The sequence below is a fragment of the Saccopteryx bilineata genome, chromosome 12 (genome assembly GCF_036850765.1).
Source record: "Saccopteryx bilineata isolate mSacBil1 chromosome 12, mSacBil1_pri_phased_curated, whole genome shotgun sequence".
NCBI lineage: Eukaryota > Metazoa > Chordata > Mammalia > Chiroptera > Emballonuridae > Saccopteryx > Saccopteryx bilineata.
In genome coordinates this window covers 38316229-38334668 of record NC_089501.1, presented here as the reverse complement: position 1 = coordinate 38334668, position 18440 = coordinate 38316229, and the positions used below count along the sequence as shown (strand labels likewise).

The 18440-nt window shown below is 38.7% G+C and overlaps 1 protein-coding gene across 2 annotated transcripts in view; it reads right to left on the bottom strand.

Annotated features, from left to right (window-relative positions):
* PEX3 (peroxisomal biogenesis factor 3) overlaps positions 1-18440 on the bottom strand; it is a 33831-nt gene that overhangs the window by 5977 nt on the left and 9414 nt on the right. The window contains exons 2-10 of one of the 2 annotated variants that reach the window (XM_066248195.1): positions 14779-14910; positions 10946-11027; positions 6637-6680; positions 5076-5200; positions 4716-4782; positions 4550-4604; positions 3826-3994; positions 2218-2288; positions 44-166 (exon numbers count right to left, since the gene is read on the bottom strand). In XM_066248195.1, the coding sequence (XP_066104292.1) occupies positions 44-166; positions 2218-2288; positions 3826-3994; positions 4550-4604; positions 4716-4782; positions 5076-5200; positions 6637-6680; positions 10946-11027; positions 14779-14910 (868 nt within the window). The remainder of the gene's footprint in view (positions 1-43; positions 167-2217; positions 2289-3825; positions 3995-4549; positions 4605-4715; positions 4783-5075; positions 5201-6636; positions 6681-10945; positions 11028-14778; positions 14911-18440) is intronic. The other variant, XM_066248196.1, reaches the window with a different exon arrangement.

Genomic DNA, 18440 nt, shown 5'->3' with positions numbered 1-18440 from the left:
GAATATTCACTAGACTTGGTACCATTTTTACATGCCATCTTACCTATTCATGGAGTTACCGTGCTGCAGGTCCTGCTCAGTAGGTCGAAAGAATTCAGCCATATTGTCTAGTAGTCTACTAAAACCTCGGTCTAAACAGGTATTCAAAACTGTACTAAAATCTGGACTGCACAAAATAAGAAGTATAAGTTACTATTTAGATTTTCAATATAAAAGCAAATAAATTCAATAACTGTGGCTATCTTTGACAACTACCATTTCTAGTCACAATCTAGGTTTTATCTATAAATACTATAAAAATATACCAAGGAGTCAATCTTTAAAAATTAGCATAAAAGAGAGCTTATTACTAACACAATACAGTAATAATATTCATCTATTTCTTTAGATTTTCTCACATTCATCAGCATTTTGTTTAATGCATTAAAAATATCAATAATGGTGTTACTTCTTTTGAAGAAACTCTTGGAAGAGAGATCTTATAGTCACAGATTATAGGCTTGCTTGCTTTACATATTCCATCATGAAACACCAGTAATTTAGAAAATTTTATTATCCTGTACAGAGGAGGAACCAGATACATGAGGGATAAAGGAATTTGTCCAATGGTACGTAATTAGTAAATGGGGGAACTAGAATTTGAACCCAAGCCTTTTTGATCTGAAAGTTTAAGACCTTTCTGTTATACCATATTAGCACTTCACAGAAACTCTGATATGAAGAAAAATGTATGTGTGCTATGAAAGTCAGAATGCCTAGTTGAACAAATTAGTTCTATCTCTGACATGCAGAAATATCAATCTATACCAACACGTGGGAGTGGAGGGTGAGGGTTATAAATTTGGGAATTATTAACATACAGACTGTAGTTAAAGCAATGGGAGTATATAAAACTGCTTGGAGCAATTAAGGATGAAATAAGAACAAATACCTGGGCAACTCTAATGTTTAAAGAAAAAACAGACATAGAAGAACCTAAGAAAATATGATCTGAGAATTGAGATAATAATTAAGAGATTATACTGCCATGGAAGTCATATGAGAAAAGGATTTCAAGAAAGCCTTGATTGACAGTGCCAATTATCAGAGAAAGATCAAGATGAACATTATATGCTGACTGGATTTGGCAAAAGTTCACTGATGAACTTTTCTAGAGCCTCATAGAGTGATTTGGTAGAAACCTGAATAAGAAGAAAGGGGTGATCGCTACTGCAGAAATTCAAGAGACTAAACTTGATGAATTCAGATAGTAGATTCGGTAGCTGAGTTAACCTAAAAATTTGCTGATTTTCTTCAACATCATGAAAAAATATTATAAACAGTATATAATTTCATCAAAAATAGAATTAGAGAAATGGTCTTAAATTATCTTTAATGTAAAAGAAGTTTTGATATTTTAATCACTTAAGATAAAGTGGTAAGACTGGTATTACTACTCACATTTTACAATGATAAAATTATCAGCAAGTTTAAGTGGCTCAAGCAAGGTTGAACAGCTAATAAACAGGCAAACCAATCTTGAATCTAGGCCTGGTCCTCTGATATACAGGCGGTGCTTTTTCTACTTTTAATGCCCTGGCTGTCTTCTGGGTGAATTAAAATTGTAATACTCAATTTAGGGAAGATGTGAAATTTTTATCATTCAAAAATTTCAAAACATCATAATTTATTCTGAAAGGGATAGGGGGAGTAGTTCTCAAATTGAGAGTGCGTGTGCATGAGTGTGTATGAAGATTAGCTGAAGCAGGCTAGTTCCAGCTCACAAGAGCACCTATCTCTTCCCAGCGCCCCAAGTCAGCACTGAGTGGCTTCAGGTTGGTAATTAGAACTTCTCCGGTTACAATTTCAATTTGTTTGTTTGTTTTGACAGAAGCTGCTTTGTAATTTACTAGTATATATGGGTATACCAGAATCATACTTGAAAGCTTTTTTCAAAATATAAATACTATCTTGCAGTCCCTCAATTAGTATACAGATTCTTTAGGCCAGAAAAGTAAGTGGCCAGGCATGGATATATCGAAAAAGATCTCTGCTTCTCTCCCCACCCTAATGAGAACCACTAGTTTAGGTAGGAAATCCTACCCAAAGGCAGTGCAGTAAAATCAAAATTTAATTTTAACAAGATTATGTTGAATATGTTGTTCAAGACAGACTAAAAATAGTCATAGTACAGTCAAAATAGAAACACATGTTTTCTGGTACATGTGGTATACAAACCTTTCCAACATGTCCCTAGTTTCATTGAGTAGCTTAATAGTGGTAACATCTCTAGGAGAAAGCCCACAGGCCTGTAGAATTAAAATGCCACACTTCAGGTTTCAAATATTAGCACAGGGTTATGATGAAGCTAGTCATATTAATAAACTCAAGAGTTGACAATATCTAAGAGTCTGTGTACTATTAACAATCAAAAAATGTTAAACTAAGAAAAGGGTTAGGTGATTTTAAAAAATGAGTCAAAGTAAAATTATACTTTGTAACATCTTTGTTCATTGGGGCCCTCTTGGTCACATTTATAGAATATATTTACAAAGAAAAAAATAGCATAGCATGTGAGGTCGCAGACTTGTAAAGTAGTTTCTTTTCTTTTATTGGTAGACATTTTATCAGGGGACACATGTGCCTTTCTCATGAGCCTGCGCTAGTCTGGGGTCTTTTCAATTTGATGTGCCAGCTTTTAACTCAATTCAGAGGACATCTGGTTCATCATTTCTCCCTTCATGTGTTCTTTTGAATTGTTTTCTTTTTTTAGTTCCACTGCTGAATTTTAAAATTTGGAAACTGTTTTATCATTCCAGAGTGCTTTTTTAATACTCTTGTTGCATCTCCTTGAGATTCTCATCTGTAAGAAAGTTCTCTCCTGTTTCTTATATTACTTTTGTCCCATCTGTTCTGCTTGTTCATTTTGGTACCACCCTTAAATGGGTTGCAACTTTTTTTTTTTGGCATACTCATGAATGCAGGGTTTCTCAGCACCCAACAGGTCTATCTTTGGGGTCTATGGGGGCAGGGAAGACCTCCCTAGAAACACGGCATTCTTTGTCTAATGCTAACGTTCGGCATAGGGGTTTCTGGTCTCAGGCTTCCTCAGTTGTCAAGTGAGAGGTAACTCTTTTCTCAACTGCAAAGCATGGGTGCAATCCACTTATATATGAAAACCCAAAAATTATTTAAAAATGAGGTATATAAGCTGAAACCCTTGGCAATTTTGTAATTCTTCATCAATGAAAATCTCAAATCACAACTGCCGGGAGACGGAGAGTGGCAACCCCAGGGAGGTGGTGTTAGAGGAGGAAGACGGCCTCCTCAGTCCACGTGATGCTCCACCACTGACTTATTTTAAAAAGCAAATGTGACAGTGGTACTGACCTGGTTAAAATTTGCCTTTCTCTGTCTATAAATTTGAGTTCAGATTCTCTATCTTGGCACACAAAGCTCTTCAGGATCTTGCCTCAACTATCAGCACTCTCTTCTGCTACCTGATCTCTGGAAATACGCTCCCGCCGCATGAGCTGGCGCTGTCTCCTGAGCTCCCCACGTGCAGTGAACACAGCCCACTCACTTTATCCTGACCATGCTTCAGAGTACGTCACATAACTAACACTCAATAAAAATCTGCTGAATAGCTAAAATTATCAGTGTTTCTAACTAGAAGTCAGTCATATAGGAAATTTGTTTTCTAAATTAATGAGGTTTTAAATTATTGAAATGTGTATCTTTCCATTGCTCACCTTTTAGGACACTCAGAAATCTAAATAAAAAAAATAGGAAAAAGAATGACAAAATAGAGAGTAAGTGGTTTGGTTAAACGGTTGTGAGAAGCACCTGAGCTGCCAATGGCGTTTCCTCGTCTGGCATCATATAATGGCACAGGAAAGACCTGGGTCCGTCTCTATCAGCCCAAGGAGAGGCTTTATGCTGCTCAACGAGACTTCTGACTTCTTTTAGTTTTCGCTCCAAGTCCAAAAGGGACAAAGAATGTTTAAGAGAAACACTAGAAACAGAGAAAAGATTGGGATTAATTGACACTAGATGACACCCCTCCACACTCTTCCTGACAGGTGACTAGCTGAGAGCCTGCTTCATCCGGTCAAACCTGAAAGGGCTGCCTGGGAAATCGCTAGAGATTAAGAGCTCAGCCATCAGGTAAGGGGCGTTACTGCAGAGCCAGGAGAAATCTTGCTGCAGATTTCACAAGAACATTCCCACTGTAATTACAGACATTAGCAGTGGAAGTGGAAGATAAAAACCTCAGAGGCAGATTTTAAAGTAGGTCTTCTATCTCATGACCCAAATGTTACTGGTTTCTTTGGAAATCAATCAATAACAATTAAACATTAAGACTTTCCCCTTCGTATCAAACGGTTGATATTGATGAAGAAAATAGATTCCACAATGCAGGAGCCAATGGCTGTGTCTCTTATTAGGTTGCAGAGAAGTTCACAAACCACTGTTTGTCATGTTAGTACCTGCTTTGCTAGAGCAATTCTAATTTTTCTTTCACTCATTAGAATCAGGAAGTCGGAAAAGCGAAAGTGAAGTGTCCTACCTTCCTAAAATCCTCTGCACAGCTTGTTTAATGACAGTGATCAATTCTGTCAGGCCTATTAAAAGAAGAACAAATATTATATAATAGCCTTATTTACTTTTCCATTTCCGCAATAATACAAATGAATGTGTTAGAGTTAGCTTACAGGTCACAAAGAGAATCTTACCGTCTCCAAGGAGGTGCTGAATACTTGATAAATACTGCTGTTGGACATCTGGGGGAGCAAGGGCTGTCTGCACAAAACAGAATAAGGTTAAGTTACCCAATATTGTGATATTAATCAAGAAATAGTATTTTCAGTGTAACTTGAGCTGAGATTTTCAGGACCTGGACTAATAGGCAAAATAATATTCTTTAACATAACAAAAAGTCTAGTTTCAAAATATAAAAAAATGATAATGCTAAAGGTTTACAATTAGTTGGAATGTAAAGATATTTAATTTATAGAAACTATCAGAATAAGTAATATCTGATTACATTTTGAACCTTTTGAAATAAAGGGCAATATCTAGTAATGTCCACTTACAGTGCCATTTTTGCCAACTGCTGCATTATCCAGGTAAATATATCCACCAATAATGTTTAACTGCACTCGCAATAGAACAACCAGCATACAAGTACTATATACAGCTACAATACTTCTTGTAAAACCTGCATAGAGAAAGAAAACCATTTGGTACTATTATTAACACCAATAAATGTGTAATATCACAAATCATACCTATGGGTATTTTTCCAGAAGATGACTTAAAAATACATTTGTAACTGGTTTAAGTACAAAGGTACACCAATTCAAAATATTTCAGTCTGTCTCCTTACAACTTTTTAATGTAGATTAGGTATGATCTCTTAATTAAAATAATAACCAATACATGGAGTGAAGGGTTATATATTAGCTTTAAAAGGAAGACAAGAAAGGACTGGGAAGCACAGGGCGGCAGCCTCTGAGCCCTGACTTGTCCATGGAGCTGTTCAGAACTCAGAGAAAAGCCTGGAAGAACTCCAGCCCTGAAAGGCAGTCGGGCGAAGAAGGATGAGCCCATGAAAAGGTCCGAGAGAGGTACAGATCCACAGGGAAACACCTGGGACGAGGTTTCGCAGTAGCCCGGGACAGTGCTCAGACCCAGGGGAGAGCCAAGTTGCCATGAGGTCTAGTACGAGAAAAAGGTTCTGTGGATTTAGCAACTTAAAAGTTACTACTAATGTTGCAAGATCTGCTTGGGTGGAGACATGGGAGTGGAAGTCAGGTGCAGTGTGTCAAAGAGTGAGTGGGAGTGAGGAGAAGGGAATGTGGAAATCTCTAGTATTAGATGGGGTGTGAGAATGTATACTAGCTGGAAGGAAATACAGGGTACTACAAAGGCTTAATTTATTTTCAGACAGAGAGGCATAAGCATGATTCAGTTGATAAATATTAGATGAATGGATGGGAAAAGATAGGAATAATTGATAGTATGAAGTTCTAAGACATGGGTATATATGCCCCAGGGCAGCTCTTTGCTTCAAACTTTTATCGCTAATGAAAGTTTGTATTCAATATCAAAGTAAAGTTACTATCTGGGTTGGAGTAAAACTTCTTTAAAATATTACATTGCCGATAACAGTACGCAATACAGGCTTATGTACATTCTAGGACAGGTTTACATACTATCATACAATAATGATAATACCACCAAAACCATTAACACTCACTAAGTACTCTCTATGACCACATTAAATTACAACATATCCTATAGTCCACATAGAAGGCTCTGTGTGTGAAAATGCTTTGTACCCAGTAAATTGTCATGGTAAGGTAAATTATCATTACTGTGTGCTTGTGCTATATTGGTTCTGCATTTCGTTAATAATATGAAATATAAGTTCATATGCCTTATCTATCTAAAATGTATGTTCACATACTTTACCTATTACATTGTAAACTCTTTAAGCAGTCCAATGTTCAACGTAACTTAGCTTTTCAATATCTGGTCAGAAATACATTCTGCAAGCACTCAATAATTGGTATTCTATGTCACATAACAGAGTATAAAAATTTTCCTTCAGAAATATTTAAAGATGTACAGTCACAGAATATGTGAGCTTACTTATTATCTTCAGATCCTCCCATATTTCTAGCTTGTTTGAAGGCCTAAAAAAATCAGAATATATAAAAATAATAATCACATAATCTAACAGAAAACTTTGAACTTTATAACAGTATATTTAATTATGGTTTAATAGGGTAACTACAGAAAACAAAGCTCACAAAATATAGTAAAAACAAGTGTAATTTCAATAATCAGTGATAACTATTTACATTAGTAAAATGGTATATATCCTTCCAGACATTTTCTTCTTTCTGAGCATATGCATATATGTATTATAAAATCATACAGGAAAAAGTCTATTTCTTTCCTTCATTTACCATTTTACATATAATGAAGTAGGTCCTATAATCATTGTAAGGTAAATAATAAAGTGTTTTACAGAGACAGAGAAAGAGTCAGAGAGAGGGATAGATAAGGACAGACAGACAGGAACAGAGAGAGATGAGAAGCATCAATCATCAGTTTTTTGTTTTGACACCTTAGTTGCTCATTAATTGCTTTTTCATATGTGCCTTGACCATGGGCCTTCAGCAGACCGAGTAACTCCTTGCTCAAGCCAGCGAGCTTGGGTCGCTGGTGAGCTTTGCTTAAACCAGATTAGCCTGCACTCAAGCTGGCGACCTTGGGGTCTCGAACCTGGGTCCTCCGCATCCCAGTCCAATGCTCTATCCACTGCGCCACTGCCTGGTACGGCTAAAGTTTTTTCTTTTTTTAAAGCCTCATTACAAATACATGAATTTAAATATACATTTGATATATTTCAACTCACTGTAGTTAATTCTCGCTGATGTTCAAATTTTTCATCTTTGACAAAGGTGGGGAACTATTCAGGTTGGTTCCTGAATTCTTTTGACATGAGCCCATTTAGTTTTTGATGCCTCCTTGGTTACTGACATGAGAAGTGGTGTGTTTATTTTGTTCATTTCTTATGCAGACCTGAACTCAGCCATTTCTCCAAAGTCCTACTTCCTGGTAGCAGAAAATGGTAGTCTGAGATGGCAACCTTCAGTTAAGGATACTCAGTGCTACTGGGTGGCAATTCCGAACTAGTAAATATATGTGTATTTATATATTTATATGAACATACATTCAAAGAGATAAAATACATCATGTACTTGTACTTCTAATTCTTTAGTGTCACTAAAATATCTACTTAAAAAATAAACTAATCCATTCAAAGTGTTCTTCTACCTCCCTTGTGATAGATGTTTGAGATTCTTTGTCACTGAAACATCACTGCCACTAACAATCTTCAATAAGAATGCCAAGTGCTAAAAACAGTGATGGATGCTTATGTCATTATAAGACTGAGAAAATAAGACCACCAAATCTTTTATTTAGTTCTGATTAGTTATTATCATAATTATTTTAAAGAGAAAAATTAACTTGCTTGACAGGCTTACAAGAGACCTTAGTTGACTGAAAGCTAATACAAAAGCAATCCTTAAAAGCCTTATTTAATCACACTTTGAAGGGGCTCAAGCCCCTCTTCACGCAAAGGTCTTTCAAAAAAGCCCTTTTTACCCTGCACCACAAATAGTAATTTCAAATCAAAATAAAGACAAGGAAAAATAATACTGAGACATAAAGAGGAGACAGTGAATGGAAACTTTTGTCCGTCTTAAACCCTTAGGAACTTAAGAAAGTCTCCTGTGTATTGATTGAGAAAAGAGGAATGATACCTTTTATTTAAAGTGGTTCAGGATTGGCTTCAAAATTAATCCTTGTTAGTTATATGAACTAACATAGAAACTGAACCTTATATCTGTAAGTAATGGTGAAGTTATGCCAACTTCTAAGATGATGAAATGTAGGGGGAATTCCTTATCACTAGCATTATACTATAATCAGATAAAAAATACCCCAAGTACACAAATCCATTGTTACTTTGGGAGGTATTTTCTGAATATAGAAAGTGTTTCAAAGAAATTTTCCAGCTTGCTATTGAAGCTGTCTGAGCAGTACACTCCTGTGTGCAAAATGAACGATGACACCTGCCTTACAAGGATATTGTGAAAATGCATTGACAGCAAGTGTGAAAATTACTTCAGTCTGAAAATTAAATGGAGGCATGTACATACTTCCTTCCCCCGGTAGTGGATGACGATTACAGGGACAGAGAATATTTCTGTAAGGCCACAAGGATTAAAATGTATTTATTGAAGCCATCAGCATTTCCCTCCTTGTTCATTAAAATAAGAAGCCATTTCCTTCTGGAACTCTTCTCCAATTTACACGACGTCACACGAAATTACAATATCCTAACACATGCTGCAGTCCGCATACGAGGTCCTGTGTGTGAAAGGGCTTTGTACCCAGCACACTGTCATGGTAAGGTAAATTACCATCACTGTGTGCTCATCTTATATTTGCACTTCATTTTGTGAATAATATAAAAGGTAAGTTCACATGCCTTATTTATCTAAAATGCACGTGAACATGCTTTACCTATTATTAAATTGTAAACTCTGTAAGCAGCCCAATGCTCAACATAACTTAGCTTTGCAGTATCTGGTTAGAAACACTCAATAATTACATTTCTGAACAATATCCAAGTGATACGGGGTCTATTAATATCAAAATGAGAATGCATATAAATATTCGTTCACCTAAAATATTTTGTGCATCAAGGCATAGAATAAAGATGACAAAATAAAATATGAATTCAATGATATAGTTAAATATTTTTTCTAAATAAGCCTGTATATTATAAGTTTAATAGCTTTAATTAGAAAGAAAAATAAAAATGTTTGAAAAATATTTCAGGTGCCTGCATGAACTTTACGTGCAATGTATAAATGAAAAGTATCCCGGGCGCCGGGACAGACTCTACGCGCAGTGTATAAATGAAAAGTATCCCGGGCGCCGGGGCAGACTCTACCCGCAGTGTATAAATGAAAAGTATCCCGGGCACTGGGACAGACTCTACCCTCAGTGTATAAATGAAAAGTATCCCGGGCGCCGGGACAGACTCTACCCGCAGTGCATAAATGAAAAGTATCCCGGGCGCCGGGGCAGACTCTACCCGCAGTGTATAAATGAAAAGTATTCCGGGCGCAGGGACTACGCGCAGTGTATAAATGAAAAGTATCCCGGGCGCCGGGACAGACTCTACCCGCAGTGTATAAATGAAAAGTATCCCGGGCGCCGGGACAGACTCTACGCGCAGTGTATAAATGAAAAGTATTCCGGGCGCCGGGACAGACTCTACCCGCAGTGTATAAATGAAAAGTATCCCGGGCGCCGGGACAGACTCTACCCGCAGTGTATAAATGAAAAGTATCCCGGGCGCCGGGGCAGACTCTACGCGCAGTGTATAAATGAAAAGTATTCCGGGCGCCGGGACAGACTCTACCTGCAGTGTATAAATGAAAAGTATCCCGGGCGCCGGGACAGACTCTACGTGCAGTGTATAAATGAAAAGTATTCCGGACGCCGGGACAGACTCTACGCGCAGTGTATAAATGAAAAGTATTCCGGGCGCCGGGACAGACTCTACCCGCAGTGTATAAATGAAAAGTATCCCGGGCGCCGGGACAGACTCTACCCGCAGTGCATAAATGAAAAGTATCCCGGGCGCCGGGACAGACTCTACCCGCAGTGCATAAATGAAAAGTATCCCGGGCGCCGGGGCAGACTCTACGCGCAGTGTATAAATGAAAAGTATCCCGGGCGCCGGGACAGACTCTACCCGCAGTGCATAAATGAAAAGTATCCCGGGCGCCGGGACAGACTCTACCCGCAGTGCATAAATGAAAAGTATCCCGGGCGCCGGGGCAGACTCTACCCGCAGTGTATAAATGAAAAGTATTCCGGGCGCTGGGACAGACTCTACGCGCAGTGCATAAATGAAAAGTATTCCGGACGCTGGGACAGACTCTACGCGCAGTGCATAAATGAAAAGTATCCCGGGCGCCGGGACAGACTCTACCCGCAGTGCATAAATGAAAAGTATTCCGGGCGCCGGGGCAGACTCTACGCGCAGTGCATAAATGAAAAGTATTCCGGGCGCTGGGACAGACTCTACCCGCAGTGTATAAATGAAAAGTATCCCGGGCGCCGGGGAAGACTCTACCCGCAGTGTATAAATGAAAAGTATTCCGGGCGCCGGGACAGACTCTACCCGCAGTGTATAAATGAAAAGTATTCCGGACGCTGGGGCAGACTCTACCCGCAGTGTATAAATGAAAAGTATTCCGGGCGCAGGGACTACGCGCAGTGTATAAATGGAAAGTACGTATTTCGGACGCCGGGACAGACTTTGTGCTCACTACACATAAACAGAAACAGTGCGCCTTGCGCTCACCTGCTCTTCAGCAGCGCCGTGAGGCTCTCGGAGTCCAGCTGCTGCATCAGGGCCTCCCTCAGTGTTGGAAGCATGGACAGCACTGTAACGCAGACAACACACAAGACGTCACAAGAGATACGCTTGCCCTCATTGAGAAATGCACGCTGTTTCAGTCCATACGACACACTGTAAACTAGCCAGGGTCGGGAGGGAAGGGCACGGCTAGAGTTTTCAAATTATTGTTATTAATAATATACTAATAAATACATTAATACACCAATAAATCCTCTAACTGCTTATGTTAAGTGAACAGAATTTTATATATGCTCGGATGACAGCAATGTAAACCAGTACACATAGAAAAGAAGTATGAGAAGAATTATTCCCAGATGCTAACAGTGGTGGTCTCTGGGCTATGGATTATGGATAAATCTTTTGTTTTCTTTTGCTCTTCTTTTCTGTACTCTGCAAATTTTCTTTACCATACATGTTTATTTCTGAAATAATAAAATGATTAAAAACAACATTGTTATCTTAACTATACTTTTTGCTTCATATTTTATTTCTAATTTTAGAAAAATATGTATTTACTACATACTGCAAAGTGATAGCACTGACTATGACCCGGGGAAAAGTACACCCGGCTGCGGGGAAGAGAAGCTGCGCTGTAGTCCCAGCTGTTGCCTGTAACTCCCAAGAATAACATGAAGATAAGGTGCAGGGCTCTACGGGAAAAGTTACATGGAATTTAACTTTGCATGTGATTTGTAGGAGTGAGTTTGTTTACGGTTTTATGCATGGTATAAGAAATGTTGGGCCCTGGCCGGTTGGCTCAGCGGTAGAGCCTCGGCCTGGCGTGCGGAGGACCCGGGTTCGATTCCCGGCCAGGGCACATAGGAGAAGCGCCCATTTGCTTCTCCACCCCCCCCTTCCTCTCTGTCTCTCTCTTCCCCTCCCGCAGCCAAGGCTCCATTGGAGCAAAGATGGCCCGGGCGCTGGGGATGGCTCCTTGGCCTCTGCCCCAGGCGCTAGAGTGGCTCTGGTCGTGGCAGAGCGACGCCCCGGAGGGGCAGAGCATCGCCCCCTGGTGGGCAGAGCGTCGCCCCTGGTGGGCGTGATGGGTGGATCCCGGTCAGGCGCATGCGGGAGTCTGTCTGACTGTCTCTCCCCGTTTCCAGCTTCAGAAAAAAAAAAAAAAGTATGTTGGGAAAATGTACCTGAGTAAATTTAAAATGAGTTTATAACACTAAATAACTAATGATAAGATGAAGAAAATGTTAAGAGTTTACAAATGCCACATTCTAAAAGGGAAAACTTTAGTGTACGATTTTTATTTCTTGACTAGGCGAGACAATAATTACAAAATCCACATTATTTTTTCCATAGAAAATTAAGATTTTAACTGACTACACATTTATTTCGGTACTGTGCTATGTAGCTTCAGCTATTTCCTCAAGCTATATGATTAAATTACCTAAGGTATTTAGACTATTGACAAAAGTAGTAGCTTAGAGCCAACTGAGTAAAAGGTGGCTTATCTCTTAGTGTACTCGGTATCTATCTATATTTGGCCAAACATGATATGCTACCTTATCCAGAAAAGGCAAGGCTAGAGTCCTCCATTCAGCAAATGAAGTTAGGAGGGAAGAGCTTTAAAGATTACATAGTGTAACAATATGATCTGAGAGGAGTCTCTTCAATAATTCTCCTGAGAGGGAAGAGCTTTGCACTTTCCATTTCAGCCTACTGAACCAAAGACAAGTCTATTCTTCCCTTCTAGCCATCTGTATGAACACTGAACAGACATGCTTCTGTAGCTAGATGAATCCAGAATCAACATCTTCTTTTAGCTATCTGGTCTCCTGACAAGCATCTACAGTCCAACCACAAATCACAAGTCCGCCCTTCACCAGCCATGAACCCGCATGACCATGAGCAAGTTACTTAACCTCTGTGCCTCCATATCCTCGTCTGTAAACTCAGGATAACACTAGATCTACCTCACAGGATTGTTGTAAGGATCATGACATACCAAGCACTTAGAACACTGCTTTGCACCTGGAAATGCTCAATAAGTGTTAGTGCTTATTATCCTTATTCAGCTTCTGACACATTCCAGTTGTACCCTCTTACCATGTGAGGGGCAGAAAGGACCTGTTCTCTGACTACAGAGCATGCTATAACTACCTTTGATCTGAACCACAGACTTGATCACTGAAGTCTAAGATTAAATTAGAATTTCCAGAAGTCATAGCAAACTATTTGTTCATAACAACTTATGCTCAATTAGAACTCTCAGTCCTTAATCATATATCCTGCTTCCAAGCAGGCTTGGAAAATTCTCTATCTGTACAACTGACTTTTAATGCAGACAATGCTTTTATCCTGGTATAGCACCCATATGAGACAAGACTTTTGCATCCTGAAACTTCATTTCTGGGGTCAGCTATGCATCCAAGCACTTTGTCGTGTGTATATTTGATAAGAACTCCTCCTAACTCTTTAGGAAAATCGTGAAGAAGATGAAGTCAATGGTCAGGGCACAGAGAATTTTATTAGATGCTATCTTTGAAGTTGGGGATAACTTCTCAGACAGAAAAACTAGCTATATTTACCCAAAAGTACTAATATTTTTCTAGTATATCCATTACATCTTATTCAAACTGATAGAAATTTAATTATATGAGTTTTAATCCCATCATCAATGTGTACCAGAAAGCTAATTGGGAAAGTTTTTCAGTGAGCCTGTGCTCTTACTCACTGTGCCTTATCCAGTATTTATGACTACTATTTGCTTTATAGAATAAAGTATTATAGTTTTAAGTATAAAAATCACACTCCAGCTATAACTTTGGATGTGTCTCTTAATCTCCTTAAGCTCAACCTCTGTATGTGTCAAATAAAACTGAATTAAAAATTAAGTCCTTTCAACTCTGAAAATAAATTCTTTTAAAATTAAACAAAGAGAATTTACCTTTATCAATTTGTTCTAAATTAACTGTTCTTGAAAAAAATGTTAGAGAAAGGATGATGCTGTACACAATTGAAAAATAACGTAAGACCTTGTTCTTTGTGAGTGACTTTGCAATGGCACCCTCCCAGGAGGGCTCCAGCTCTGCAGGTGCAATTACCATTCATGAAGACCGCCTGAGTGTACGCTGTTGTGCTAGACTTATAGGTCTGTAATCGCTGACTGTAAATTTAAAGAACTTACAACTCTTTACCTAGACATCTAAGGCCCAGTGGGATCAGGCCACCAGCCGCCTTACTGCCTGTCACTCTGTCACTGCTCATCCACTCTGGGTACCCAGCCCTTGTGCTGTTTCCTGAATGTGCCAAGCTTGCTTCCACCTCAGGCACTCTGGCCTTTTGCATGGCTCCCTCCATTGCCTCATTGCTTTCACCTCCTCAAAGAGGCCTGACTTCCCTATCTTAAAGAGCACCCACCCTTCCCACAGCTTTACTCCCCTTAGAGCAGCCATCACTGCCCCAAATTATTCATTGCTTATCACCTTTTTCTCTGATAACATGATATCTAGCACATACGCTCAGAAGGTCAAGGATTTTTTCTTATTGTTCACCTTCTGTTTCCTTAGCACTGGGTACCCCAAGTTGTTTGCTGAATGAATAAATAAAATCAGTAAATAAATATTTATATTATAAAATGATTTATATTGATTTTTTAAAATCCACATTAAGTGATGTATTTCAGTTAAATCATGTAGTAAGTATTTGCTAAATGTTATCATTCTTCCTTTGCCTTTAAGTCTCACTTTGGTCCTGGAGGTATGCAAATTAATGCCAGTCATCAAATAACTTTATATATGTATAAATATTTCTCTTTGCTTTACCTGTCATATTGCAAGTCCTCTGGTTACTTTCAAAATGATACTGTCGTCGTGCTTGGGCGATATATTCTGCAGCCTCCTTTTCTTGTATTTCTCTGATTTTCTTCTGTCCATATTTCCCCAGGATATATACTCCTAAAATTGTAGATTTAAAACAAGCTAGTGGCTTAATCCAATTAGTGTACTAAAATCTGCAGACAGTATTTTAACTGGCTTTGTTCAACTATAAGGCTTACGTTAACAAAAAGCTAAAAATTACAAGTTTTAAAAAACCTAAATTAAAGAATTATATAAGAACTGTGACCCTAAAAGAGAAGGAAAAGGACATTGTCATTTTAACAGCCAAAGATAGACAGGTACATAAGGACTACGTCTGAAAAACAAAGGAATTAAGTCTACATAGAGTCTGGCGATGCCTTCAATAGTAAACTGGAGCTACTCTAAATGACCAGCAATAGGGAATTGCTTAAATAAATTACAGTCTATCCGTATGATGAACTCTAATGTTGCTATTAAAAACCACATTACTAAATAGTTAATGACTCAAGGAAATATCATGCTATATTATTAGATGAAAAAATAAGATCCTGGAAGTTTTGCTTTTTAATGTAAGTAGATACATGAAAAATCAGATGGGCTTTAATTTTTAACATACAATAAATAATGATTATTGTTGAATAGTGGGATAGCGGGTGATTTTTTTCTGTCTGCTTCTCTATTATTTTCCTTATTTTCTTTAATCAATATATAATACTTTTTAAAAATATAAAATGTAGCACCAAAAAGGACACTGGGACTTCCCTGAGCTTATAGGGCAAGTTTATCATGTTTTATCTTTGCTTGCTAACAGATGTTTTTCTGTGTGACAGAAAATGTCATTAGTACCTGGCAACAAAGTGGCAGGGGAGTAGCTAACCCTCACCTAGACAGTCAGAGGACTGTCTGGGTCCCCACATAGCTACCAGAAGGAACCTAAGGCCTGTGCAGGACTCAAACCAGCGATTTCCAACCTCTGTCATCGCATGGCACACATAAACTAATTACTAAAATTCTGTGGCTAACCAAAAAGTATTATTTTTTTTGCCCATCTGACAAAAGAAATAGGTATATTTTGATTCATTCACACTGGATGACTATTGTGTTGGCTGTTACCATTTTTATATTTGACAATCTAAGGGGAAAAAGGTCAGTGCCCCTGACCTAATAGTCAGATATTGCATGTTTTGCAAACTCCTTTGTGGCACACTGGTGTACTACAGCAGAACGGCTGAACATCACTGACTGCCCTAGCCAGCGGCACAGTGGACAGGGCATCATCTCAGAGCTCCGAGGTTGCCGGTTCGAGCCCAGTGTCAGCAGCTCGAGCTCAGGATTGCTGACTGCAAGGTCACTGGCTCAATCCCGGGGTTGCCAACTTGATCCTGAGGGTGCTGGCTTGACCCCAAGGTCGCCGGTTTGAGCCCTGTTCATGACGGATATGAGAAGCCATCGGTGGTACAACTAGGTAGAACAGTGAGTTGATGGTTCTTTCTCTCTCAAAAAAAAAAGAAAGAGAAAGAAAATCACTGACCTAAGTAACTGAATTTGATCTGTTTGTCACAGATGGGGATGAGGCATTCCTTTAGGAACTGCAAAGATATATTCTAAATTATTTTCACTAAAATAGCATTATAGATGAACTGGTAACATTATGTTATGTATTCTTAACAATGATAGTTCATGAAAAGTGTATGACTATGTACTACAATTAGGCAGAAATAAAGTATGATTTCTGTTATGTTTGAATTCAAATAAAGGCATTATAATCATGCTTAAAGAACAAATAAAATTTCATATAAATGTCATTAAGGTGGTCCCCTAACCCAAGATGGCTGTTCTTATAAGAGGAAGTTCAGACACAAGCATGTGCAGAGAGAGGACGATGTAAAGACACAGACAGGGCTATGGATGAAACGGGGGCTCTATAACAAGTCTGACTGAAGGCAACCTCACAGGGTGACTGGATCATAAACTCCTAACTGGGCAAGCCATGGTACAGTCACACTCAAACCTATAAAAAGTTCATCTTTGCCTTACGCAAGCCCTTCCATTGTTCCTGTGCGTCTAGGTTAACACATTTTTAAATGCCAGAGTAATCCTCTGTTTTCCACACCTCAGAGCAACCAGCCTGGCGGGAGCACATAATCTCGTTAACTACTCTGTACCCTGCTCCCCCCACCTTCACACAACCTTCCTTACAATAGTGTGGTGACCGCTGGCGGTGGAGGAGGAGGAGGGCAGGGGGGATAAATGGTGATGAATGACGGTGTGGAAACACAATACGGTATTCAGATGATGCGTTGTAGAATTGTGCTCCTAAAACCTGCATAATATTGTTTACAGTGTCACCCCAATAAATTCAATAAAAATAAATAAGTATATAGTCCTCAGGTGGGAAAAAATGTATAAAAGAAACTGTAAAATGGTCATTCTTTGGAACATCTCCAGAGACCTTGCTTCCTGGCATGTCGTCAGTTTAGCTGAAATAAACATATAAATTTCTATAGGTTTGAACGTTTCTTATGTCAACAGGGAGGAGATGGCAATCTCTAAGCCAAGGTGTGGGGCCTGAACAGATTCTCCTCTTACCGCCCTCAAAAAGAACAAATCCTGCTAACACTGATCTTAGCCTCCAGATCTTTCATAAAACGGACTGATGGGACTATGTGAGCATTAAAGTTCCTCTGCAGCTATGACTTTATTTATGAATACTGAAAACATTCACTAAAGACCTCAAAAAATAAATGTAAAATATTCTGAGGTTTCCTTTCAGAATGTTGCTGGGAAAGCAAAGTATCTTCTGGTCTTTCCATGTTACATATTTTGGTTCTTAAAAACCATTTCTCAGTCTCCTCTTCCGGATGAAAATCCCTTTGATACAACCATTTCGCTAAGTTAATAATTTCAATAGAAGGTTGAAAATAATCCATTAACACTGTTCCTAATCCAACAGACTACCAAACCCTGCTATTCTGATTCTATCTCAGAAATATTTTCTAACTTTCTCCACTTTACACCAATTCCTCTACCACTGTCTTTAAAAACTCTTGTGGCACACTCATTTAACTGAATATTAATATACTTATTTAGCAGCTTCCTAACTGTCCTCTTTCGTTTCTGGTCTTACACCTTTCCAATCCATCTTTTATACACAAAGCGATTTTCTAAAAGTTAAATCTCACTACATTAATCCTGTGTTTAGAATTCTTCAACACCCACCATCATTTCTTAATGTGGATTCTCTGTTCCACTTACATCAAAATTACCTGAGGTACTTGTTAAAAATGTAGCCTTTAAGGAAGTTCCTTGAAAATATTTCTAATTAGAGCTTAATAAATACTGCTGAATGAATGAACAGTCCTGGAAAAAAGATTCTGTATTCTTATTAAGCCCCCGAAGTGGTTTTTATCCATCCTAAAGTCTGAGAAGCAATAATACCCAGAATGATGTCCAAATTCTGTAGACTGCTACAGTAAGGAAGGCCCTTCACAGCCTGTACTCCAGCTAGTTCTCACATTCATCTTCTGTCATTTCTCATTTGTTCTCTGGGGTTAGCCAGAGTCAAATGCACTTTGACCCCTCAAAAGTAATGTCTCTGAATCTGTTGAGCATCTCTTCTTCCTGCT